Genomic DNA, 26,454 nt, shown 5'->3' with positions numbered 1-26,454 from the left:
TTTCCCCCTTTAAGGGCTTGTTGATCTGTGCTCTCAGCAGAACCCTTTCACACTATGTTTGTCTACTTTCTTTGCATGTGTGCGCGGTGTGAACTTACGTTGGATGTTGTGGCTTTGCTTTATATATAAACGGGGCGAAAGCCGTTTTCAGTATATCCAAGCTCCAGAACACGTGACCAGAGTGGGTACTTCATATTACATGTGGCTTTCGGAAACACGTCGGATTATGTTATTCATGCTACTAGAATGTATCTGGTATGTGAGATATGAATTGGTCCACTCATAGCCCGCTTGAACTATTAATGTCTCTCGACGCTTTCTTCAGAGCCACCTATCTAGTATATGAGAAATGAATTGGTCCATTCATAGCCCGCTTCAATTATTAATGTCTCTCGACTCTTTGTTCAGAGCTACCTCAACTTGTTGTTGGTGACTACCTAGTACCGGAACCAAGACGTCACAAAGATAAAGGGGTGTTACTTTCTGGGAACTTTCTAGCATATGAGTCACATGCACTGGATGATACTCCCCGTACTTTATGTCATGGAATACATCTATACCTGGCTATGTGAAGCTCAAGGTTAGACGACTCCTTTTCCGTGGAGGATTGTACAATAGGAACAAGTATGGTTTTGTGTGAGCAGGCTGAAAAGGCAATCTTTAACTTTTGCCATGTCTTGTTACGATTCTTTAGAGGTTGAATTATCTGAGATTATGGAGGGGGTTGCACTTCAATGGACTACTCTGCCTGTTCTAACCGGGATCGACCATCTAAAAGCGGTGAATTCGGTTCGAAACTTGAAGACAATCAGATTGTGCTTTTGTTTTTCCACTATACGAAATAAAAGAGAATATGAGAGGTCAGAATATTACTCGTGTACATCATTATCAACGTGTTGTAAGCCGCTTCATGACCAACTTTGGTAGAACTGAAGGCTAAATAAAATATGAGAGATCAAAATATTACATGTGTAAATCGCTATCCACATGTTGTAAGCCACCTCACGACGAATTTGGCTGTGTTCGCTATAAAATAAAAGGGGTTGTAGTGTTTTCTGAGTAATACTACAATGTATTTATTCTCAAAATAATTAAAAGATGAGATAATGGTGTTTTGTGGAAGGGTGCTCACAGACAAACGGAAAAGGTAAACAAATTTCAGCGGGATACCCATGGCCATTCACTCCCGTTGCCGACCGAGCCCCTTGCAACGTGTTTCTCTCGGTCCGTCGCCGTCTCAGGACAACCACGCAACCAGCCGACGAAGAGGCCCCCCCCTCCCCTCTTCCTCCCCGCCCACTTGCCCCCTCCTCTCCCTTTCCGCCACGGAGATTCTTGCCTCCGCCTCTCCTCTCCGGTCCACACCTGCGGAGGCGCCGCGCAGGCCACAGGAGAGGAGGGGAGGTGGCACCTGTTCCTGTTGGGCTTCTTGTCCTCTCCAGCTCCCCTTTCGCCGTCGCCATAGAATAATATCGTGGATTGAACCAGTAAAACTAATATCTTTGCTCGTATTCACCGTGCGTGTTCCACGCCCCAGCCAGCGCCCTCCTTAGTGCCCGCCACGCCCACCTCCTTCGCGCCCTTGCAGCGACCAGTTCTTGCGTCTACTCTTCGCCACACCGAGGTCCATCCATCTACCAAACCACCTTCCTCTCCTTGCAAGATCCGACTCCGGCCAAGAGATTCGCTTCTTGCGCCAAGATCCTGACCTGGGCAGATAGCAAGAGACGAGGGAAGCGGGGCGGAAGCGGAATCATTCGAAGAGAGGGCATGGTGGCGGTCGCGGCTGGGAGGCGGCCCGTGCTCAGCCGCCGGCGGTCCGGCTGCGGTGCCGGCCAGCAGCAGCTGCAGCACCCGCAGGCGCAGCAGCAGCGGATGCTAGCGGTCGCCGTCGCCGCGCGCGTCGCCGCCGCGAAGCCTGCGGCCACGGAGGCCGCTTTGTATGGCGGTGGTGGCGGCGGCGACGGGTGCTGCGTCGATTTTCTCGTTTGCCTGCTCCGGGGGCTCGGCGTCACCCCCGCAAGCGCGGGGCCTGCGCAGTTCAAGTGGGCCGCTCGACCGCTACGGCGGAAGCGGAACGGGGGTTCCTCGCCAAGCGGCGCCTCCGCCGAGGAAAGGCGTCCCGAGCTTATTAGGGGCGCGCCCGGACGCATCGCCGGCAACGGCGCCTGCGCTAGCGCCTCACTTTACACGATGCAGGGCAAGAAGGGGGTCAACCAGGACGCCATGGTTGTCGTGGAGGTATACTATTTGAGTTCTTAATTCTGTATTTTTTCCCATTTTTATCTTCTGTTAATTCCATGGGTACCTTTCGATGATGTGTGACTCCTACTGCATATGCTCCACAAGTATTTGGATACGATGAAAAGGATGTTTTCATGGTTTTGTTCGTCATGAGCCAATCCTGATACTTGCATGAAGAAACATGACTGTCTGATTGGGGCAAAATTTTAATACATGTCTTCTTAGGTATGCTTGAGCTAGACCAGACAAAGATTTTTTTACTTTCACGTAAGACGCACATGTGGCGTCTTGCTGTAGAATGCCTGTTTGATTCAACAACTTCTGGAATAGAATACCATTTTCATTTGTCTTGTTTACGTGGTTTCACATGGATTGCCATTGGATATGGCCGACTGAATCGCCGGCAGAGTGTTCTAGCTGGTAGTTTAATTGGGCTCAATTATTGTTCTCCCAAATGGAGAAACCTGTAAGCAGGCACATGATTCTTATCGTTATCTTAATATTTCCTTTTAAGGATGATCTTATCTTCTCTTCCCATGAACTCCTAGAGTTGAATACATGAGACTTGCCATTTCTTTGTGTTTTATTAACTATATTTCATTATATCCATCGGCGGAGGACTCGGTTGGGCAAGGCCGGGTGGCCGCCCTACCTTGATTTTTCGAACAGAAGAATATACACGTACGCCGCTGTATCATGTACTCGCTGTGGTTGGGGGGAGGAAAGGGGAGACCTGGTGGGCCATGAGCCCGTGAATGAGGAGCTCAGCTGGACCAGGCCACAACCTCAGCAGTGACGGCGGACGAACAAGGGGGGAGCCAAGAACGCCTAGCAATATGCGGCGGCACCAGCAGGTAGGCGGCCGGCGGCGCCAGCGTGGGTGCCAGCCTGTTCCAGGCCACATGTCGCGGGGAAGCAAGTATGCAGCTGCGGAACAGCGTAGGCAGGGTGCAGAGCGGTGCAGAGGTTGTGCCAGCGGCAAGTGGCCATGAAGGTTTTGCATGATATTCTTTTACGCTCTAGAGTCCGCCCTACCTCGATTTTGGTCCGTCCTCCGCCACTGATTATGTCCATGAGATTTTATTAAATTGTTTATCTCCAGAGTTCAATAAGTTTGAACAATACAATCTCATGTTTTTTTTATAGTACCTTGTGTAGCCTGTGGTCTACACAGTTTTCTCCTCTATGAATGTTATTATCAATTTTTCTGTGGTCTCTTAAATGTTCATATTATACACCATCATTTACAATTTACATGTTTTACTTAATGCACCATCATTTAAGGTTTTATATTGTATATTAGAGCTGCAATTTGAAGGAAATAATTACTATTTTCATTTGCCCAATCTAGAAACTTTTAGTCCTTCCATGATCAAATTTTATGAAGTTTAACGATATGAATACTAGAGGACCATTTGAGAAAAGAACAGGAGGAGAAACGTTGTTAACAAGCTAGCGCTTCAGATTGCATCTTGCATGTCCTGTCCTTAAACCAAAATATTTGTTGTAATACCGATTTGTTAATAATTAGGTCTGAACATAGTCGAATTGATTTAACTACTCCCTCTATTACCTAATGCATGTTGTTTTGGAAACTGACATGTGCTCTAGTGTAGAATCTTTTTTCTTTCTTTTCAAAACGGAGGCATAAGCTTTGCCTTATCCATTTATTAAGAAAGGAGAATAGAGTTTGTTACACCACACCAATAGTACAATGGGTCATTACTCTCCTGAGATGATGTTGCCCAATTTTTTTGCGCCCGCCACAACCCAAAGTTTTGCTCCCCTCTTAATGGTGCCAAAAAAGACCGGTGGTGGTGTTGACTTGTGTCAGAAGACATGTGCGTTTCTCATTTTAAATAGTCCAACTAGCAAGTACGGTGAGAGATGCCATAGCCTTCCTATTGTGAATGATGTTGCCCGACATCTTGCACCATCAATGCCAAAGAGTACTTCATTGCCCAAGCCGCCCTGTCAATAGCATGAAGGCCAAGCCAATCCTTGACTAAGTTCCAAGGCCTAACGGTGAAGCGACATTTGAAGAATAGATGTGCCTTGCCCTCATGCAAGTCGGTAAAGCGGGCAAGGGTCACAATTTTGCCAACCCCGCCGAGCAAGCCTATCGGCCGTCGAAATTCTATCTTAGATTGCAAGCCTATCATCCGTCGAAATTTTGTCTTGGATTGCAAGCCAAGCAAAAAAGTTCACCTTTGGCGAGGCCCAAACGCCCCAAATGAAGCACCTCGAGGTGGAGCCTGTTGATCCAATGAATTGTGCCTTATATGCTGAAGCCGAAGAGTAATGCCCACTCATGGAGTTGTGTGTGGCTTTGGAGTCGCCAAAGCGTAACAAATTGCCGTAGGTGCTCCATGGAAAGGATCTCATCGAATTTGATCTTGTGAATCCATGCATCATCCCCCAAGGCCTCTCTATCCTTTCAATTTTTCCTCGAGGATGCATGTAAATGAGGGGTGCAATGTCCTTTGGTTTCTTGCCATTTAGCCAAGGGGAGTCCCAAAAGGGGGCAATGCCACCTTTACCAATGGTTGTGATGGTAGAAGCATAGAAGAAGTCAACGTCCACATTGTACACGAGTTCCCCATACCCACCCAAAGCTTGCCGGGATCCTTCTACTCATACCAAAGCCAGCGCAAACGTAAGGCACGTGCTAACTTTTCAAGGTCAAGCACGCCAAAGCCCCCTAGCTCTTTTGGTCTGTACATTGTGGCCCAATTAACTTTGCACTTGGCACCGGTGATCTTGTTTGTTCCCGCCCAACGGAAAGCCCTTTCAATTTTGTTGACGCTCTTTATGACCTGTTGCGGAATGATGAGGGGAGTAGTATGGTAGATGACTTGCAAGGTGAGCACCGCCTTAACAAGAGTGGTACGCCCGTAGCAGTGACATTTTGCCAATCCCATGGGACAAGCGTCGCCGCCACCTTGTGCTCTAGGAATTGGAAATCGGCTCTCTTGAGCTTCCAAATGGAGAGGAGGAGGCCCAGGTAGCGGATGAGGAATGAGGCGTGAGACGCCGACAAACTATGAAGGATGTCCTCGAGATTACGGGTTGCGCTCTCAATGGGAACATAGGAGCTTTTCTGGAAGTTACCTCCAAACCGGTGACCTCGGCAAAACAGCCCAAGATGCGTGTGAGGTTGTCAATATCTTGTTTAATGGGGGCCATGAAGACCATCACATCATCGACATATATGGAAGTTCTGCAAATAGCTCGACGGCCTCTAAATTTGTGAAGCAAGACATGCCTAGTGGCCAAGTGTAGGACTTGTTGGAGTGTATCGACGACAATGACGAAAAGGAGAGGTGAGAGGGAGTCTCCTTGGCGAAGGCTACGGCCATGCTTGATGTGTGTGTGTGTGTGTGGTGGTGGTGGGGGGGGGGGGCTCCATTGAGAAGAATCCGAGGAGTTGAGGTACATAGCAAGGCAGCAATTCATTCTCGAAATTTACTTGGAAAGCCTCTCCGTTGAAGAGGATCATGAATGTAATCCCAACGCACCGAGTCAAAGGCTTTGTGGATGTCAAGCTTGAAAAGAATGGCAGGAGTTTTGTACACGCATACATAAAATTGTCATGGATGCTTCTCTTTTTTATGAAAGCACTTTGGGCCTTGGAGGTAAGGCTATTCATGTGAGGCCCAAGGCGAATCGCGAGCATCTTGGTGATGGCATGAATTAGACTAATTGGTCTATAGTCACCAATCCCTGCTCCATCTTTCTTAGGCAAGAGCACAACATTTGCAGAGTTAAGCCATTGGAGGTTAGCAACATGGAGGTTACCAAAAAGGTGGATCACGCGCATGACATCAACTTTAATTGTGTCCCAACATCTCTTGAAGAACAGTCTGGTAAAACCGTCCGGCCCGGGAGCCTTGTCATTTGACATTTGGCTAATGACATGACACACTTCCTCCGTGGTGAAGGGGTTATCAATAGCACTAAGATCACAATCCTCAAAATGAAATTGTTCCCAGTTGAAGTCCTTTCTCTCACTCGCCTTTCCGATGATGTGGGAGAAGTGATCGTGGATGATTCCTCTTTTTTCTCATGCTCCGTGACCCAACCATTGTTATACTCACCCGATGAATGTGGTTCTTTCTCCTTCTCGTATTGATACGCCTATGGAAGTATTTGATATTGGCATTGCCCTCTCTCAGATTTGCAATTCGAGCACATTGCTTCTTTCTTGAATGCTCAAGGACTGCCAAGCTCACCACCCTTTTCTTGAGCCTTGCCGGAAGATCTTGCTCGGCATGGCTTAGGATCCGGGACTCCTGGGCCACATCAAGCTTAAGGATCTTTAACTAGTATGTGAATCAAAATCCATCAAATGTGACTCTCCGAAACTACGAGCTCAGCCATATGATATAAGCAAATATAATTTCCCCTGTTTAGTGGACTACAGTTGACAACACATTTATACATGGCATGCACCGTCAGATGCACTTTGGCGTTCTTGGAACCGCGTGTTATCTGATGACCAAGAGTTTTCCTTTAGCTATAAGTCGCGTAGGCTTCGTGGTTCTGACCTGCTTGTAGGCTGAAACTGTATGGATTGTGCACTTCTTTCTCCTTGTTCAGTGATGTCCTTTTGGGCATTATATAGTTGATTTTAACGTGTTTGCATTCCGCTTGCAGAATTTTGGTTCGAAAGATGGTACCATCTTTTGTGGTGTTTTTGATGGCCATGGACCACAAGGCCATTTGGTTTCCAAGATGGTCAGAGATCTTCTCCCTGTGAAGTTGAGTGCAAATATAGCCAGGGATGAATACAAAGAGTTGTCAAATAACACTGTCACAAATGGGACAACTGAAGGAGATGCTGTGCAAACTGTGGTTGAAGATACTGATGCTACCCTTGGAGCTGTAGAGAATGGAGGGTACCCAGAAATCTTCACAGCATTGAGAACTTCATTCTTGAGGGCATTTTATGTAATGGACAGGGATTTGAAGTCACATAAAAATATTGATTGTCTGTTCAGTGGAACCACAGCAGTCACATTGATCAAGCAGGTATTTTTCGTAGCAACAATGATTCTACTTTACTTTATTGTGGAGCTTCACTTGATATTTCTTACTTTGTACTTTACTTTGTTGTGAAGCTTCGCTTGATATTTTTTATTTTAACATGTTCTTCTTGCTATTTCTACAGGGGCAGGATCTTATAATCGGCAACCTGGGGGACTCTAGAGCTATATTGGCCACTAAAGATGAGGATAATCACCTTTTTGCTCTTCAACTGACAGTCGATCTCAAACCAAGCATCCCAAGTACGTTATATTTTAATGATTCCCGTTTGTTCTTTTAAAGGTCTACAACACAATTTTTTCCTCCTTTTCCTTGTGTGACTCTTAGCTACCTTTTACTTTCTGTGTTACAAAGAGTTCTAGTAGCAGTAACACTTTTTTCATTATTTTTGCTGAATCAGTGTATCGTATAGTCAATTTCGTAAATACATCATGCTTCAGTACGTGATAATGAAACTACATGATATGATATATGCATTGCAAAACGTGTAATTTTTTGCCAGTGTCCTGTTGTATTTGTTCTTAAATTTACCAAAGCTCTTCAACTATGGTGATATTTTTATAGATTACTTTTTGGTTTCTTAGTTAGGTGAATGGTTTCTAATTTGCTTGTTGGAGCAGTTAGGATGCTGGGAGTATTTCACTTGTGGGTTACTTAAAATCGGATGCATGATTCTACTTGCTGCCTCCAACTAAAAACACCCTAACTGAAGAACTCCTTGTATGGTATGTGCACAAAATTTGGAAACATAACTGAGAAGGTCTCAGGTCGTGACACTGTAGGATGTATTGTGCCTTAGAAAATTATTTTAACAAGTAAATGAAGTTGGTTTATTTGCATGACATGTGGTAGTTTTATCAAATATCTATTACAATAATATTTTCTTTTTTCTTGAAAAGTGATTATAATATAATTCTGAAGTTATGGTAAGATACGAGAATTATTATACTCCCTCCGTTTCAAAATGTAGTCCATATTAGGATTTTTATAATTCAAAACATTTCTATGTTTGACCAACAACAACAACAACAACAAAGACTTTAGTCTCAAACAAGTTGGGGTAGGCTAGAGGTGAAACCCATAAGATCTCGCAACCAACTCATGGCTCTGGCACATGGATAGCAAACTTCCACGCACCCCTGCCCATAGCTAGCTCTTTGGTGATACTCCAATCCTTCAGGTCTCTCTTAACGGACTCCTCCCATGTCAAATTCGGTGTACCCCGCCCTCTCTTGACATTCTCCGCACGCTTTAGCCGTCCGCTATGCACCGGAGCTTCTGGAGGCCTGTGCTGAATATGCCCAAACCATCTCAGACGATGTTGGACAAGCTTCTCTTCAATTGGTGCTACCCCAACTCTATCTCGTATATCATCATTCCGGACTCGATCCTTCCTCGTGTGGCCACACATCCATCTCAACATACGCATCTCCGCCACACCTAACTGTTGCACATGTCGCCTTTTAGTCGGCCAACACTCAGCGCCATACAACATTGCGGGTCGGACCGCCGTCCTGTAGAACTTGCCTTTTAGCTTTTGTGGCACTCTCTTGTCACAGAGAATGCCAGAAGCTTGGCGCCACTTCATCCATCCGGCTTTGATTCGATGGTCCACATCTTCATCAATACCCCCATCCTGTGTTTGACCAAGTTTATAATTTTTTTTTCAACATCCACAATACAAAGAGGGAGTATCTAAGTAAAAATATTGTATTGAACTTTTTACAATCTGCCCTGCCTTTTGTGGGTAAAAAGCTCAATCTGATTTTCTTTTTTTCTGATCTGATAGGGATGTAACAACATGGTGCATGTGCTGTTCAGTTTTAGATCTGACTTTCTTCAGAGTCAGTTATTTAAAGATACCTTGATCTCAAAACTTCGAATTGGTACTAATAAAAAGTGTAAACATAACCTATCATGGACACCACACACTGAAAAAACTTACCATTGACAGTACAAACTTGAGAATGGGCCCACATGTTAACTTTTTGGACCTGACATATCTGGCCTGAAACGACAATCTTTTTTACATTGCATTTTATGCAGGGAGCGGATTTTGATATTCCAATAGCTCACTTTGTAATCTTAACTTCAGATCTCATGTCCACTCCCTTTAGGGACGCCACAAGCTTATTAATATCTTCTGACGACAATGCTTTTGTGGTTTACATTTTCTCTGGGAAGAACTGTATTTGTTATGAGTAGATGCCCATGTAAATGAAGCAAGATGCATGTTTTGCAGGTGAAGCGGCACGGATCAGGGAACGAAAGGGCAGAGTATTTTCTCTCCCAAACGAGCCAGATGTTACTCGTGTTTGGCTTCCGAAGTACAACTCCCCAGGGTTGGCCATGGCAAGAGCGTTTGGAGACTTCTGTCTAAAGAGTTATGGTGTAATTTCTGTTCCTGATGTTTCGTACCATCACATCACAGAAAAGGATGAGTTCGTTGTGTTGGCGACTGATGGGGTGAGCAACTGACCACATATTAACTTGGAACATTTCTGCGAGTTAGATGGTTTTTGTGGCATGTGATCATCTAATTTCTTTGACCACTGTAGGTGTGGGATGTACTTTCAAACGATGACGTCGTTAAGATTGTCAGTGAATCCACTTCAGAGGCCTCAGCAGCAAGGCTTCTTGTCCAAACGGCTCACCGTACGTGGAGAACACGGTTTCCCACAGCAAAAGTTGATGACTGCGCCGCTGTCTGTCTATTCTTGAAAACAGATTTGGCAAATAAATTGTCCGATTCAGGAACCAAAGATTTCGGAACTAATGTGGAACTGGACGGTGATAAGCATTTGTCGACTGTCAAATCAAGCACCGTGGCTCCTACAGATCTTGCTACCGCATTCGTAACAGGTAACGAGTGGCCTGTCCTTAGCGGCGACCCAATGCCTGCCACTCCGACAAATTTGCTGACGCCTACTTCAGCTGCAAACCAAAGCATGAAAGGTTGAACTTGCCTGCCAGCTGAGATGCTCAGTTAGTTCAAGAGCTGTGTGACTTTGTTTTGCTTACACTGGCCAATGTTGATGGGAAGCCGGTGCGAGTTCTATTCGCAAGTGGGTGTAAGCCTCGATTTTGTTCTTTTGTAAAGTAAAAGGTCAGTTATAGGTTGTGATTGGTTATATTTGTTCTTTGTCCATATAATAATGACCCGTCCCCGTTGATGGCATTGCTAGATTCATCTATGCCTCCTGGCCGTTTGTCTTTGTTATTGCATTTGTGTTATGTGTACATATTTTCTTAGCATCTTTTGAAAAATTAGAAGCTTGTTTTTAAAATTTTAGTTCACTTTGCAAAATTATTCTTTGGCTAGGTTTCACGTAACCTGTGGCCTTGTTCTTGTTGGCACGCGAAATCACCGTGCAACACTAGGATATTTGTCGTGCTTTTGTGACTAGGAACGATTGCTTTACGAGCAAAGTAACAAAGATTTCCTCACTTTCGTGGAGGAGAGATGATTGTTTTTCGGTCAGGGCAAAACGGCAAAGATCAACCAAACCCTAGGGCTGCTAGGGCTCGGTAGGAAGTAACGATGGAGAAAAAAGACGTACATGAAAAAGTATAGTTTGTGTTGATAGATTGTTGGGCCGTGTACGTGAAAAAAATAGAGTTTGTATTGATAGATTGATTGTTGGGGCTTTTCTAATAGGGCTCGGTAGGAAGTAACGATGGAGAAAAAAGACGTACATGAAAAAGTATAGTTTGTATTGATAGATTGTTGGGCCGTGTACGTGAAAAAAATAGAGTTTGTATTGATAGATTGATTGTTGGGGCTTTTCTAATAGGCCGTGGCCTTATATAAGGCATGCTGGACTTTGACGTATACAGGAAGACTTGGCGTACAATATAAAAGCTCTAACACTAAACCGATCAGGACTAGTATATTCTCTCTTATTCGGTTACCATGCATAGCACTTTACCTTTCAAATTCGCTAGTTAACCTGCATCGTGGCAATCCATATCTTCGTAACCTATAAAAAAAACATATCCTGCAAGTGCATCTAGTGTCACTCCTAGTTGGTTTTGGAGTATTGATGACAAACGTGGTTGAGGGACTAATGTGTTTGTGAGAATTGCAGGACAACATATGTAGAAGTCTCTCTTTGATTCGATTTACCTACCAGAGATGACCCCTAAAAATGTATGAAGACATTGAAAATAATGGTGGTTCGTGAAGACATTCACGTTGAAGATAATGACGTATGAAGACATTCACGTGAAGACTGTGGAGTGCAAAGACATAATTTCTTTCGTAGTTTTCTTTTCTTCTTTATTGAGTCAAAGGAACCACTGAACTGTTAAGTGGGGTCCAAGTGAACAAAGTCAGAAGAGTAACGTGATGCTCAACCCAAATCCTATGTCTTCGAGCGAAGACAATGAGAGCAAATCTTATCCAGAGTTGGATGAGTCAGCTTTGCTTGTAGCCCAAGCCAAGCTGCCGTGTGTGTTTGAAATCTGATCGTTGGACACGTGTCGGTTCCTTAGTGACCCAGGGTCATTTCAGACATATCATGTCGGGTTGCCTCCTGGCTATAAATAGCCCACCCCCTACATCATAAATTGGTGGCTGCTCAGAGTTAGTGCACGGCTTCTGTCGTTTGAGAGCAACCCACCTCCGAAGACTTTAAGAGAGAGACCCTTGCGAGGACAAAGCCCAAAACAACCAGAGCCAAAGAGTGTTAGTCATCACTGAAGTCTTTCCGTCCGCGTGACCTGAAGACTTGTTGCACTTGAGGACTGTGTATCCTCCAGTCGGTTAGGCGTCACGTTCTGAGGATCCAAAAGTCATTGTGGATTGCCAGTGAACGGAGTCTGTGAAGGTTTGGAAGGCTATCTTGAAGACTTACCAGAGTGATTGGGCGAGGACTGGGTGTCCTTAGCTCAAGGGGAATAAGGTGAACACGTGATCTTCTGAGTTCAATCTCAGCATCTGTCGTGGAATAGTCACGTCAGATGTCCTCATGAAAGGACTTAGTTGTGGAGCCATCTCAACTAGGAAGCTTGAAGGGGTTAAATCGGGACAAGGGACACGAGAGAGTTTATACTAGTTCGGCCCCTTACGGTGAAGGTAAGGCCTACGTCTAGTTGGGTTGGTATTGATGTTTCGATGACCAGGGAGCGAGATACGCTATGCCTGGCTCTCGATGAGTTGTTTCTTGTCCTAAATCGCCCGCAGGTCGTCCCCTTATATACACGGGTTGATACCTGCGGCTTAGAGAGTCCCGGCCGGCTTATTAACAGAGTTCGGCTCGGTAACCAGTTAAATATACCTTACATTACAAGTCATGCCATCATGGCGGTTTACTATAATGGGCTTAAGCCGCCTGCGGGCCTTAAGCTCTTTATTGAACCGCCATCTTCATGCTTGGCCTTGGGCTTCCTTTGATGAAGACTCTTTGCGTAACCCGGCCCCTCCTGGGCGGCTTACACAAATAGTCATATCCCCAACATTAAGCCCCAGATTGATTTGAACCTGTTCATGTTAATCTAAAAATATTTTTAAAGAATTAAATCTTCAGTCTTCTGACTATATAGAGGGTTTTTGTTAACCCGCCATGACGTCATCTTCTGGATCCGGTTTAAGCTGCTGTGACGTCACCGTATCTTTCAACGGATCTCTGGCTTTATTGACTGTTCCGAAAATCGAGGCGTCGGGGCCGCTGGATAATAATTCTTATTTCCTCGTTTCCCGCGCCGTCTCAGTTATCCTCTCCTTATAAATAGGCGCGACCTAGGTCTCCCATTATCCTCCTTTTAGTCGTCTTCTTCCTCTTGCCTCCTCTCTGCCACTCGAGCTCCGCCGCCGCCGCCGCAGATCTTCCTGTCCTCACCAACTCAGGCCGCTGCATCAACCTGGTTGGACCAGAAAGAACGTGACACCCTTCCGCGGCAACCTTGCATCGGTGAGTCTCCCCTTTCCTGCTCCTTAGATCTACATCAAGGCCTTCGAGTTCTTCGAGTTCCTCGAGTTCTTCGCTGTTCAGTAGCTTTCTTCCATAGATTTCTTTATCCTCACCCTTCTTGATCTTGAGGATGATAAAAACTGATGCGGTAGATGTTTTGCACCTACTTTGAAATGCAAATAAACCCCTTTCTGTCACATAGAGGCCCCATTCAAGCCCTTGAACTTTATCCGCTCTAGTCTTTAGGTCTAGAATTTTTTTTTCCAGAACAGTTGTTTGATCCAAGATAACAGTGGTAGATGCTAAAACCTGTTTGTATCAACCGGAAAATTACTTCTGTCAAATACCCATAAACACGACTGTCCATGTAGCCGGTTTAAATGAGTGATACTGAGCCGAAAACCTTACTTTCTTCTCATGACCTTTAAGAATTTTGAACCGCTCTTGATACTTGTAGCGGCTTAAATATTGTTGCACTGTCACCCTTATATCATTAGACCCCTTGCTTAAGCCGCTATTTTAAATAAATTTGAATATTTCCCGCCGGGTTAAATTTGAACCGACACTTTTACTTTGTCGTAGACCACTGCTGTTATGGCTCCTAAGGCGGCTAAGGCCTCTGTGACTTGCAACTGGGCTCCATCCACGGCCACCAAAAGCAAACTTGCCGAGTTTGTAGCGTCGGGCCATCTGCCAAAAAAGGAGGTCATGTCCTACCGTGCCCCCCACCCGTCTGAGGAGATACCTCAACCCAAAGACGGAGAGGTAGTAGTTTTCATAGACCATATGAACCGGGGATTTGCCCCTCCCGGCTCAAAATTCTTCAGAGAAGTTCTGGCTTTCTTTGACCTGAGGCCTCAAGACATCGGACCCAATTCCGTGTCTAATCTGTGCAATTTCCAAGTCTTATGCGAGGTATATTTAGGAGAGGAACCAAGTCTGCTGCTGTTCAGGGAGCTTTTTTACTTGAACCGGCAGAATGAGCGCACCAGCGGACCTAGTCTTGAACTTGGTGGCATTTCAATCCAGCGGCGGAGAGACTGCCTTTTTCCTTATGCTGAGCTGCCGAGTCATCCCAAAGACTGGAACCAGACGTGGTTCTACTTCCAAGACACCTCTCTGGCTGACGAGAAGCCTCTGCCCGGCTTTCGCGTCCTGCGCCTTGAGTCCAATCATCCTCTGGCGGAGAAGTTAACCGCTGTTGAGCGCCTGCCTCTTAACCCCACCATCAGAAGGATCAAGGCCCTTTTGGGCAACGGGTTAACTGGCATTGATTTGGTCCGGGTCTGGGTCACCTGGCAGATACTACCATTAAGCCGCCGCTCCGGCTTAATGTGTACTTACACAGGCGAGAGAGGATGACTCAATGCGTCATAGTCCTGAGGACTTACCAGATGATGTAGCAGACGCTACAGTCCAATCACTATTGAAGGAGGGCACTGTAACCAGTAATACGTTCAATTTGCTTCCCTTCTGCAAGAAGAATCCGGCTCCTGCAGTAAGTTACTAGTCTTCACAAATACTCTTTAATATGTTACCTTATGGTACTTATGATTCCTTGTCTTTTTCCATAGGCCAATGACAATTTCTAGAAGGTCAAGTATGACCATGAGGCTGCAAAACTGGCCCGGGCGGCCAAGAAGACCGAAAGGAAAGCCGCCAGGATGGGTACCTCTAAAAAGAAGAACCCCAGCGCCTCTGATATGATGAGATTGGACGACTCTTCTTCAGATGAGGAAGAGGTAATCTTTTTTTTTAATTTTCTTTAATTCCTTCACCGTTACCTTACTGACATTTAGACCCTTTCAGGAGGATACTGGGAACAGCCAAGCAGCTGGCGAAGAGGTAACTATAATTTCCTCCGACTTAGAGCCTTTGCCAACACAAAGAATCCGAAGGGTGACCCGGAAAGTAAGGTTTTCACACCCTCTCGCTTACCAAGATCCTTAATTTCTTTTGAAGCAACAGCAGCTTGAGAACCGGAGGCAGACTCGGGCCAACCAGGACGCAGAGCTTTCCTCCAGCTTACCCGATGTAACCAGGAAGCGTCGTACTGAGGTTATCTCCGACTTACGTTTTGTTTTACCCTTGATGGGTTTGATTCGCCAACCTCTCAATACATCTGAATCCAACTATCAGGATACCTCTCCTTCTTCTGGTGAGTTGATGCAATCGAACATGCCGGTTTTCAAAATGGCTCCCGGATAATATAACCTTTCTTACATTGAATTTATCCATACTCATGCTTTGATACTTATCCTTTCACTTTGATTGACAGTGGGCAAGTAAAGCCCAGCAAGAGGGCAAAGAAGAATAAGCCGTCCCAAGACCCGGTGGTTACTAAACCGGTGTTTGACTCATCCGTTCTAGACAACTCCGTTCATCAGCCGCCGCCTGAAACGGCTTCTGACATCCCACAGCCAACTTCTGACCTGCCTGTAGAAGACGTGATTCATACCTCGGATGACCCGGAAGTTCCTAGCCCGGCCAAGATGGTTTATCCAGAAGTTGAAATTGTGAAGAGCCAGTATGTTGAACCGGGCCGGCCCACTGCCCTTGCCCAATGCACCGCCAAGGAAGAGTTTGCTCAGAGCCGGAGGTCCAAACAAGACATCACTGATTACTCTCATCTAAACATTGGTGATATAGTTTCGGGCTATCTGAACCAAGTACATAGTAGCCGTGACTTGGAAATTGACATGGTGAAGCAAATACAGCATAAATCTGAGGTAAAATTTGAGCTTTCACTCTGAATCTTACTTACTGTACCAGCCCCCAAGTCTATTGCTTATTACTGAATATGCTGTAGACTTAGTAATCTGCTAGCCATTAGTTTTGTCCGGTTTAAATTGAATATGTCTAACCCGGAGATAACATGAAACGTTAAATTTGGGTCACATTCGCCCCCAAGTGTCAAGTACCTTTACTTGTAAAGTGCTTGAGACTTAATATATGTAACTTGGTAAAATAGACCAAAAATTCTTTAAACATACATTAGCCCCCAAGTGCCAAGTACCTTTACTTGTAAAATACTTGGGACTTTAAATGTTATCTTACCAAGATTCTTACCATAACCTTATGTCAATGCAGGCCACCGCAAGTCGATTTGAGGCGGAGATTGCTGATTTGAAGAGCCAGTTGAAAACCCAAGAGCTCGAAGCTCAGAAAGCCAATTCAAAGTTTGAATTCAGTATCTCTGAACAAGAGAAGCTGAAGAAGAATTTTGAATCGAAAAAGAAGGCTTGGGTTGATGAGAGGGCTTCATTGGTGACCCGGGTTGAGACAGCGGAGGCATCTCTTGCCGAAGCAACAAATGAGTTGTCCGACTTAAAGCGACACATATCCCAAATGGTCTCAGCTATCTTTGGTAAGCCGCTCATAAACATCATAATCCTTCAAGAGTTATTGCAATAGCTGCCTCCGGCTTACTGTTATACTTGTGAATACGCAGGCCCCAGGAGTACCAATCTGAAGGAAAACATGCTGGTCAAGCTTAAGGCAGTGTACACCTTGACAGAGCAGCTGTACTCCGGGTCACAGCGGGCGTTGACCGCTGTGGCTTTATCAAATACCTCTCCCCGGCTCCTGCAAGACGTATTGAGACATCTGTCGGTGCTACCTCAACGCATTCAAGACTTAAGGCGGGCATTTGCGAGAGCCGGAGCCGTGGCTGCGCTGAGTCGGGCAAAAGCCTGGGTGCCAGAACTTGACCTTGCTGACCTCTCTCTTGGATATCCAAGTCGTAAGGAGGATGGCATTGCTTTTGGCGAACAGGACTACACTGCCTGTGTTAAGGTCGTCCGCCCTCTAGCGACTCTCATTGGGGAGGACACTGATCTCACCAAGTATTCACCGGGTTATGATAGCGAGAACCGGAGAATCCCCAATGTCCCATATGACCAAGTCAGCCTACTCCCTCCAACGCGTAAGCATACCTTTGCCCCTGAAGTGGACCCGGCCAGTTTAATAGATGATGAAGCTGAATTTGAAGCTTTGAGCGGCATTGACTGGGCCTCGTCCACCTTCCAGGACACAACAACCGAAGGAGAGGCGGGGAAGGATAACCCGGAGTGATCAAGCCAGCCGGAGGAATGAGCCGCCAGCCGGGTTATAATTTTGGCAAAGAACAATGCTTCACTTATTCAGACTCGGGGAGTCTTGTAATAGGATACAAAAACTCCTTAATGCTTGTCATGCCTTATGGTACTTATCGCTTTTGTTAAGACGCCAGTACTAAATTCATCTTGCTTTTGTTAATCAAGTGTTTCCTTGATCCTTCACCTTGCCCCGTTTTAACCTGCACGTAAAACAGGCAAGGCTTTCCTTGGGCGATTCACTGCACCAGCGGGTTATAAAATATTGATAACCCGGACATGATCAAAAATCATATGTATAAGCCGGCTCATGATTAGTTAAAACATAATCAGAACAACATACCTGTGACACCTTTTTAATAACCTCTCCGGCTCATATAAGTTTTTACCTGGCACTTGTTAGAACCTGAAGTAACTAATATAAAGCCGGAAAGAACCATCTCTTCAAGAAGGTTTCAATGATAGTAAAAATACTCATATTTGCAAATGTTCACAGGCTCCTGATTCGAATACGATCAGAAAAACCGTTCCAAAGGGGTTAAGCTAAGATTCGGATACGATCATATAGCCCCCAGTGGCTTTGGCGATGCCGATCAAGTGGGTATCGACAGCTATGTTCTCTTTGGTTCGAATACGACCTATGTTTGAACAGGAAGCCCCCAAGCGAACATTAGAGTTGTTTAATGACGCTGATTCGAATACGATCCACATCAGACCCAAAGGGGTTAAGCTATGATTCAAATTTGATCAGGAAGCCCCCAAGTGGGTTTGGCAGTATGCCCATCAAGTGGGTATCGACAGCTATGTTCTCTTTGGTTCGAATACGACCTATGTTTGAACAGGAAGCCCCCAAGTGACCAAAGCTAGATTCAGATATGATCATAAGCCGGACCAAAGGGAAAGCCGGATTCAGATATGATCCGTCCCCCTGTTGGCAGTGTCCGTCACCTGATAAAGAAAACATGAAACATTTCTTTATGGGAAAAAAGGACAAAGGTCCTGCTTTATTGCTTTATATAATATGTGCATTATAAAAAGTATCTTAAAGAAGAAACTTAAGTATAGTAAGGCCGGAGATGAGCTATATTCCACGGCCGGCGGGTCTCCTCCTCCGATTTAAATGAGTCCTTGCGCTCTCGAATATCGATGAGATAATATGACCCATTGTGCAGATTCTTGCTGACCACAAAGGGTCCTTCCCAAGGCGGGGATAGCTTGTGCATGTCGGACTGATCCTGGATAAGCCGGAGCACCAAGTCGCCTTCCTGAAAGGTTCTGCTTCTAACCCGGTGGCTGTGATAGCGGCGCAGGTCTTGCTGGTAAATCGCTGAGCGGGCTATTGCCAAGTCTCGCTCCTCGTCCAACAAGTCAAGTGCATCCTGACGAGCCTTTTCGTTATCCGCCTCAACGTAAGCCGCCACACGGGGCGAGTCGTGCCGAATGTCACTTGGTAGGACCGCCTCTGCTCCATAAACCATGAAGAAAGGTGTGTATCCCGTAGATCTGTTAGGCGTAGTGTTGATGCTCCATAACACGGAGGGTAACTCCTCCACCCAACAACCCAGAGTCGCTGTAAAGGGACCAAAAGCCGGGGCTTGATGCCTTTCAGGATCTCTTGATTAGCTCTCTCTGCTTGACCATTGGATTGAGGATGAGCGACAGCCGAAACATCAAGCCGGATATGTTCTCTTTGACAAAACTCTTCCATGACACCCTTAGAAAGATTAGTGCCATTATCAGTTATGATGCTATATGGAAAACCAAAGCGAAAGATCACCTTTTTTATGAACTGAACCACCATGACTGCATCACACTTACTGACCGGCTCTGCCTCAACCCACTTGGCAAACTTGTCTACTGCCACCAGCAGATGTGTCTTTTTGTCTTTAGACCTTTTGAAAGGTCCGACCATGTCAAGCCCCCAGACTGCAAATGGCCAGGTGGTTGGGATCATCCTTAACTCTTGAGCCGACACATGAGCTCGTCGTGAGAACTTTTGACACCCGTCACATTTACTAACCAGGTCCTCTGCATCAGCATGAGCCGTCAGCCAATAGAAACCATGACAAAAAGCCTTGGCTACGAGGGATTTTGACCCGGCATGATGGCCACAATCTCCTTCATGGATCTCACGGAGTATTTCTTGGCCTTCTGTAGGTGATACGCATCGTTGAAACGCTCCCATGACGTTGAGGTGATGTAACTCGCCGTTAACAATCGTCATGGATTTGGAGCGCCTGACGATTTGTCTCGCCAATGTCTCATCCTCCGGCAACTCACCCCGGGTCATATAAGCCAAGTAAGGCACCGTCCAATCCGGGATAACATGAAGAGCCGCCACCAGCTGTGCCTCCGGGTCTGGCACTGCTAGGTCTTCCTCGATAGGTACCTTGACAGAAGGGTTATGTAACACATCAAGAAAGGTGTTGAGCGGCACCGGCTTACGTTGGGATCCCAACCGGCTTAAGGCATCAGCCGCCTCGTTCTTCCTTCAATCAATGTGCTCCACTTGGTAACCCGTGAAGTGACCAGCCACAACATCTACTTCACGATGATAAGCCGCCATGAGGGGGTCTTTGGAATCCCACGTGCCTGACACTTGTTGAGCCACCAAATCTGAATCGCCCAAACATCGTACCCGGCTTAAGTTCATCTCCTTAGCCACCCGGAGACCATGAAGTAATGCCTCATATTCAACTGCATTGTTAGTACATGGAAACATAAGCCGGAGTACATAGCAAAATTTATCACCTCGAGGGGAAGTTAACACCACTCTAGCCCCCGAGCCTTCTAGCTGCCTAGACCCGTCAAAGTGAATAGTCCAGTATGTGTTATCCGGCTTCTCCTTAGGGGCTTGCAACTCTGTCCAATCATTGATGAAGCCCACCAAGGCCTAAGACTTAATAGCCGTCCGGGGCATGTATTTCAAACCATGAGGCCCAAGCTTAATAGCCCACTTGGCGACTCGTCCTGTGGCCTCTCTGTTCTGAATAATGTCTCCCAAAGGGGCAGAACTTACCATAGTTATAGGATGGCTTTGAAAATACTGCTTCAACTTCCGGTTTGCCATGAACACCCCATAAACAAGCTTCTGCCAATGAGGGTACCTTTGCTTGGATTCAATTAGCACCTCACTGATGTAGTAAACCGGCCGTTGAACCGAATGCTCCTTACCGGCTTCCTTACGCTCCACCACGATGGCAACGCTGACGGCTCGTGAATTGGCAGCCACATATAATAGCAAAGGCTCCTTGTCAATTGGAGCCGCAAGAACCGGCGGCTCAGACAACTGTCTCTTTAAGTCTTCAAAAGCAGCATCAGCAGCCTCACTCCAAACAAAAGTGTCAGTTTTCTTCATCATCTGATACAATGGGAGGGCTTTCTCACCGAACCGACTTATGAACCGACTTAAGGCGGCGACGCGACCCGCCAGTCGCTGAACATCATTGATGCACGCCGGTTTAGCCAGAGAGGTAATCGCCTTGATCTTCTCCGGGTTAGCTTCGATGCCTCTGTTGGACACCAGAAAGCCCAAAAGCTTGCCTGCAGGGACACCAAATACGCATTTGGCCGGGTTAAGCATCATCTTGTAGACCTAGAGATTATCAAAGGTCTCCTTTAAGTCGGATAGCAAGGTCTCCTTTTCTCTGGACTTCACCACAATGTCATCCACATAGGCATGGACATTACGCCCAATTTGGTCGTGCAAACAATTCTGCACACACCGCTGGTAAGTCGCCTGAGCACTCTTGAGTCCAAATGGCATAGATACATAGCAGAAGGCTCCAAACAGAGTGATGAAAGCCGTCTTCTCCTGGTTCTTAACTGCCATCTTAATATGATGATAACCGGAGTAAGCATCCAAAAAGCTCAAGCGCTCACAACCTGCCGTAGCATCAATGATTTGATCAATACGGGGGAGGGCAAAAGGGTCAGCCGGACAAGCCTTGTTTAAGTCCGTGTAGTCCACACACATCCGCCAGGTGCCATTCTTCTTGAGGACGAGCACCGGGTTAGCCAACCACTCTGGGTGAAAAACTTCAATGATAAACCCGGCCGCTAGCCGGGCGACTTCTTCTCCAATAGCCTTTCGTCGCTCTTCATTAAAACAGCAAAGAAACTGCTTGACCGGCTTATACTTTGGATCAATATTGAGAGTGTGCTCAGCGAGTTCCCTCGGTACACCCGGCATGTCAGAAGGTTTCCATGCAAAGATGTCCCGGTTCTCTCGGATGAACTCGATGAGCGCGCTTTCCTATTTGGGATCCAAGTTGCTGCTGATGCTGAACTGTTTAGAAGTATCACCCGGGGTGAAATCAACAAGCTTCGTCTCAGACGCCGACTTAAACTTTAGCGCCGGGTCATGCTGTGTAGTTGGCTTCTTCAGGGATGTCATATCCGCCGGGTCAACATTATCTTGATAAAATTTGAGCTCCTCTGCTGCACAGGCCGACTCAGCATAAGCCGCATCACCTTCTTCACACTCCAATGCCACCTTACGACTGCCATGTACAGTGATGGTGCCCTTGTAACCCGGCATCTTGAGCTGTAAATAAACGTAACACGGCCGGGCCATGAACTTAGCATAAGCCGGCCGTCCAAACAGAGCGTGGTATGGGCTCCTGATCTTGACCACTTCAAACATCAACTTCTCAGCTCGGGAGTCATGTTCGTCTCCAAAAGCCACCTCTAGCTCAATCCTGCCAATTGGGTAAGTTGACTTACCAGGGACAACTCCATGAAAAACAGTGTTGGATGTTCTCAGGTTTTTATCAGTCAACCCCATGCGCTGAAAGGTCTCGTAGTAAAGGATGTTGATGCTACTACCCCCATCCATGAGCACCTTGGTGAACTTATACCCACCAACTTGAGGCGCCACTACCAAAGCCAACTGACCCGGGTTATCGACCCGCGGAGGATGATCCTCCCTGCTCCATATGATGGGCTGCTCTGACCACCTTAAATAACGAGGGATTGCTGGCTCAATGGAATTCACAACCCTCTTATGAACCTTCTGGTCACGTTTGCATAGGCTAGTGGTAAACACGTGATACTTTCCACCACTCAACTGCTTTGGATGGCTTTGATAACCCGACTGTTGCTGTTGCTGTCCGCCTTGACCAGACTGGTGCTGACTGTTGCCACCTGGATGCCCCTGAAAACTGGAATTTGAACCGCCGCCCGGGCCATGAAAACCGCCAGCCCCTGAGCCGCCACCAGATCCTTGACCGCCGTCGAAGGTGTTGGAGTTTTTAAACGCCTTCATGATCGCACAATCCTTCCATAAATGTGTGGCCGGCCGCCCCCGGGTGCCGTGTTTTGGGCAGGGCTCATTGAGTAACTGCTCAAGAGACGGGCCTGACCCGTCGGACCGAGGCGGTTTACCCTTATATCTCTTATTGTTACCCCGCGCGTTGGCATTGGCCACAAACTCCGGGTTACCGTCCGCCTTACGCTTATTGCCGCCTTGATTCCCCGGGTTATGCTGCTGACCCTTTCCATTGCCGTTCCATTTTCCCTTCCCTGTCTTCTAATTGCCAGACGCGGGATCCTTGGTACTATCAGAATCGGCATATTTGACTAAAGCCGCCATCAGCGTACCCATATCTGTGAGGTCACGCTTAAGGCGCCCCAGTTTCATCCTCAGCGGCTCAAAATGGCAATTTTTCTCCAGCATAAGAACTGCAGAGCCGGCATCCATCTTATTAGAGGAATGAATTATCTCTTTGACCCGGCGTACCCAATGGGTGGTGGATTCTCCTTCCTCCTGCTTGCAATCCGTCAAGTCCACAATCGACATAGATTGTTACAGGTGTCCTTGAAGTTCTGGATGAACCGGGCCTTTAACTCGCCCCATGAACCAATGGAATTGGGTGGTAAGCCCTTTAGCCAAGACCGGGCCGTTCCATCCAACATCATGGTGAAATACTTAGCCATTGCTGCGTCATTGACTTCCAGCAACTCCATGGCCATCTCATAACTCTCGATCCACGCTGCGGGCTGTAAATCGGCCGTGTAATTTGGTACCTTTCGAGGTCCCTTGAAGTCCTTGGGCAGACGTACGTCACGCAGAGCCGGCACCAGGCACGGGACACCACCGGTTCTAGTGGCTACTCCCGCCTCAACCGACGTCATTGGATACTCCCGGTGATCATTCTCCTGACGTACTTGGTCCTGCGCCGGGTTATAGCCCCCGGGTTGGTTACGTCGTTGGGCGTTGCTTGACAAGGCTTCTGACTCCATGCGTCTGCTGTAACTCGGACTCCGGTTCTGGTGAGGTGGTGCTCCCCAGGGCGGGGGAGTGGAATGAATCCTGTCCCGGCTGTAAGAATAGTTCTCCTGCTGAGCCAGGGCCGTCTGAAGGAGCTCCCTGACCCTCCGGGTCTCCACCGCTGTCGGGTCATCACCTTCCATGGGAAGAGCCGCTAAACGCGCTGAAGCTGCTATTAAGTTCTCCATGGGGTTGGAAAAGTGATCCGGTGGAATTGGCATATAACGCGGTGGTGGCATGCTTACGTGAGGCGACACCATATCCCGAGGCTGAGACGGTCCTCCTATTCCGGCTGTCATAAGTCGGTCGGCCTCTGGCGGGTTACTAGGGCCGGCTCCGGGTGTAGCAAAGAGAACCCGGGGGTCGTAATTCGGAGGTAAACGGGACTGCGTTTTCTGATGTCTCCTCCTCATCACCTCATTGGAGGCGTTTAAGCTCATTGTGAGCTGGTAAGCTTCTGACTGCAAGCGCTGAGCCCGGGCGTCGAGAGCCGCCCTCTCCACAGCTAGTCTGGTATCCTCAGCTGCCAAAGCCTCCTTGGCCTGAGCTATCTCCTCACGCACTTGAGCTACAACCGCGTCATGCTCATCCTTATCTGCAGGAATAACCGTGGCGGTTAACAGGGCCGTAAGCTTGTCCATGAGATCTATCAGCGCCTGAGTTGGTGGGCGCATGGGGCCTCCTGCCCCGGCTACTCCTGACCCGAACGTGATCACTGCTGCCGCTGTAGAGTTTGAGCCGGGCTGAGTTCCAGCCGTGAAGATTTCGGCCCATCTTGGCGGCTCATCAAGGTCCGGAATACTGATGCCATCGAAACAGCCTCTGAGCGCGCCGTCTTGTACCTGATACAACAAATCTGTTGAGTCGGCGGACGAGTCACCGTCTGAAAGGACGGCCGTCTCACCCCCATCTTCAGATCCAGAAAGTTCCTCTCCGTGGACGCAGCCCACGAAGGCACGCCTCATGACCGGCTAAGCCCGGGTCTTCCTTGCACGCTGAGTCGTCTCGACGAGGTCGGTGCAGTTGTCCGGCTCAGGGCTCGGCTCACCGATCCGGCCGATGAAGACGTGGATTCCGCCAAAGGGGACCCGGTACCCATACTCAATCGAGCCGGCGTCGAGGCCCCAGCCTTCGTCGTCGATGTAGATCTTGCCGGGACGACTCTTGGTCATCCGGCCCACTATGTACCCCTTGAGCCCTTCGAAGTTGCCCTTCAAGAACTCAAATCCACCGTGCACTAGCCCCACGGTGGGCGCCAACTGTCGTGGAATAGTCACGTCAGATGTCCTCGTGAAAGGACTTAGTTGTGGAGCCATCGCAACTAGGAAGCTTGAAGGGGTTAAATCGGGACAAGGGACACGAGTGAGTTTATACTAGTTCGGCCCCTTACGGTGAAGGTAAGGCCTACGTCTAGTTGGGTTGGTATTGGTGTTTCGATGACCAGGGAGCGAGATACGCTATGCCTGGCTCTCGATGAGTTGTTTCTTGCCCTAAATCGCCCGCAGGTCGTCCCCTTATATACACGGGTTGATACCTGCGGTTTACAGAGTCCCGGCCGGCTTATTAACAGAGTCCGGCTCGGTAACCAGTTAAATCTACCTTACATTACAAGTCATGCCATCATGGCGGTTTACTATAATGGGCTTAAGCCGCCCGTGGGCCTTAAGCTCTTTATTGAACCGCCATCTTCATGCTTGGCCTTGGGCTTCCTTTGATGAAGACTCTTTGCGTAACCCGGCCCCTCCTGGGCGGCTTACACAAATAGTCATATCCCCAACAGCCTCCCTAACCAGATGTACAGTTTTCGCAGCAACTGGAACCGGTCTACCAAATCCTTGTCTTCACCAAGCTACTGGTTCTATCCCCCACCTCCTTTACATTTCAGTTTGTCTTTGTGAAGTCATTGCTTGCTTGCCTGATCTTTTTGACTTCACTGTGTGAAGACTATTACCTGTTTGGCTTCATACTGTCTTCCCATTCCGATCTGTTCTACCTAGCAGCTATTTGCCTTCGTGCTTTCATTGTATTGCTCACTTGACTATGGCCTGTCTAGTGTAGTTTATCTTCCGCTGCATATCGCATAGTTTCAATTTCGTTGTTGTCTTCAAAGACCTCGTGTTTGAAGATATTTAAAAAAATCGCCTATTCACCCCCTCTAGTCGATAACTAGCACTTTCAATTGGTATCAGAGCAAGATGCTTCTTTGTTCTGTGTGATTCGGTTTAACCACCTGGAGTTTTAGCTATGTCAACTACAGGGATAATCAAGGTCTCCGTTGCGTGCCCCGTCTTTGATGGCACTGATTACCCCTATTAGAAGAATAAGATGCGCATGCATCTTGAAGCTATTGACATCGACCTTTGGTATGTCGTCAAGACTGGCGTTCCCAAGGTCGGTGAAGGTGTCACCGCTGCTGATGTCAAGAGGTTCACGCAACTGGACTCAACCGTTAAGAACATCATATGTGGTCATCTAACCAAAGGACAGTATGGCCATGTGAGTGCTTTGGAAACTGCGAAGCTAGTCTGGGGTTGGCTGTCCAAGGTCAACGAAGGCGTCTCAACTCAGAGAGACTCAAGGATTGATGTACTTCGCAATATCTTCAACCGCTTCAAGAGAAATGAAAATGACAATGTCCATCTCACGTTTGATTGCCTCACTGATATCACCAATGAGCTTTGCGCACTCGGCGCCACTGAGATCACCAAGCATGAAATTGTGAAGAAGCTACTGAGATCACTTGACAACTCATTTAACACTTTGGCCCTAACTTCAGAGATCTCGATCCATCTAACATAGTTGAGAGGCTCAACACACATGAGTTCCAGCTATCTGATAAGAGAGATATCTATGGCCCCAACTATGGCCGATCCCATGCTTTGGAGGC

The 26,454-nt window shown here is 47.2% G+C and overlaps 1 protein-coding gene across 1 annotated transcript; it reads left to right on the top strand.

The window, feature by feature from the left end:
* Window positions 1-1,281: 1,281 nt before the first annotated feature.
* LOC119364003 (probable protein phosphatase 2C 38) lies at window positions 1,282-10,510 on the top strand. The gene is made up of 5 exons (XM_037629390.1): window positions 1,282-2,241; window positions 6,901-7,275; window positions 7,415-7,532; window positions 9,533-9,756; window positions 9,849-10,510. Exons 1-5 carry the CDS (start codon window positions 1,771-1,773, stop codon window positions 10,248-10,250), a joined length of 1,590 nt encoding a protein of 529 aa, XP_037485287.1. The 5' UTR covers window positions 1,282-1,770; the 3' UTR covers window positions 10,251-10,510.
* Window positions 10,511-26,454: the final 15,944 nt, after the last annotated feature.

This window comes from Triticum dicoccoides, chromosome 2B, assembly GCF_002162155.2.
Source record: "Triticum dicoccoides isolate Atlit2015 ecotype Zavitan chromosome 2B, WEW_v2.0, whole genome shotgun sequence".
NCBI classification, from domain to species: Eukaryota; Viridiplantae; Streptophyta; class Magnoliopsida; order Poales; family Poaceae; genus Triticum; species Triticum dicoccoides.
The sequence above is the reverse complement of the archived record's forward strand: the minus strand, read 5'-3'. Positions and strand labels throughout refer to the sequence as shown.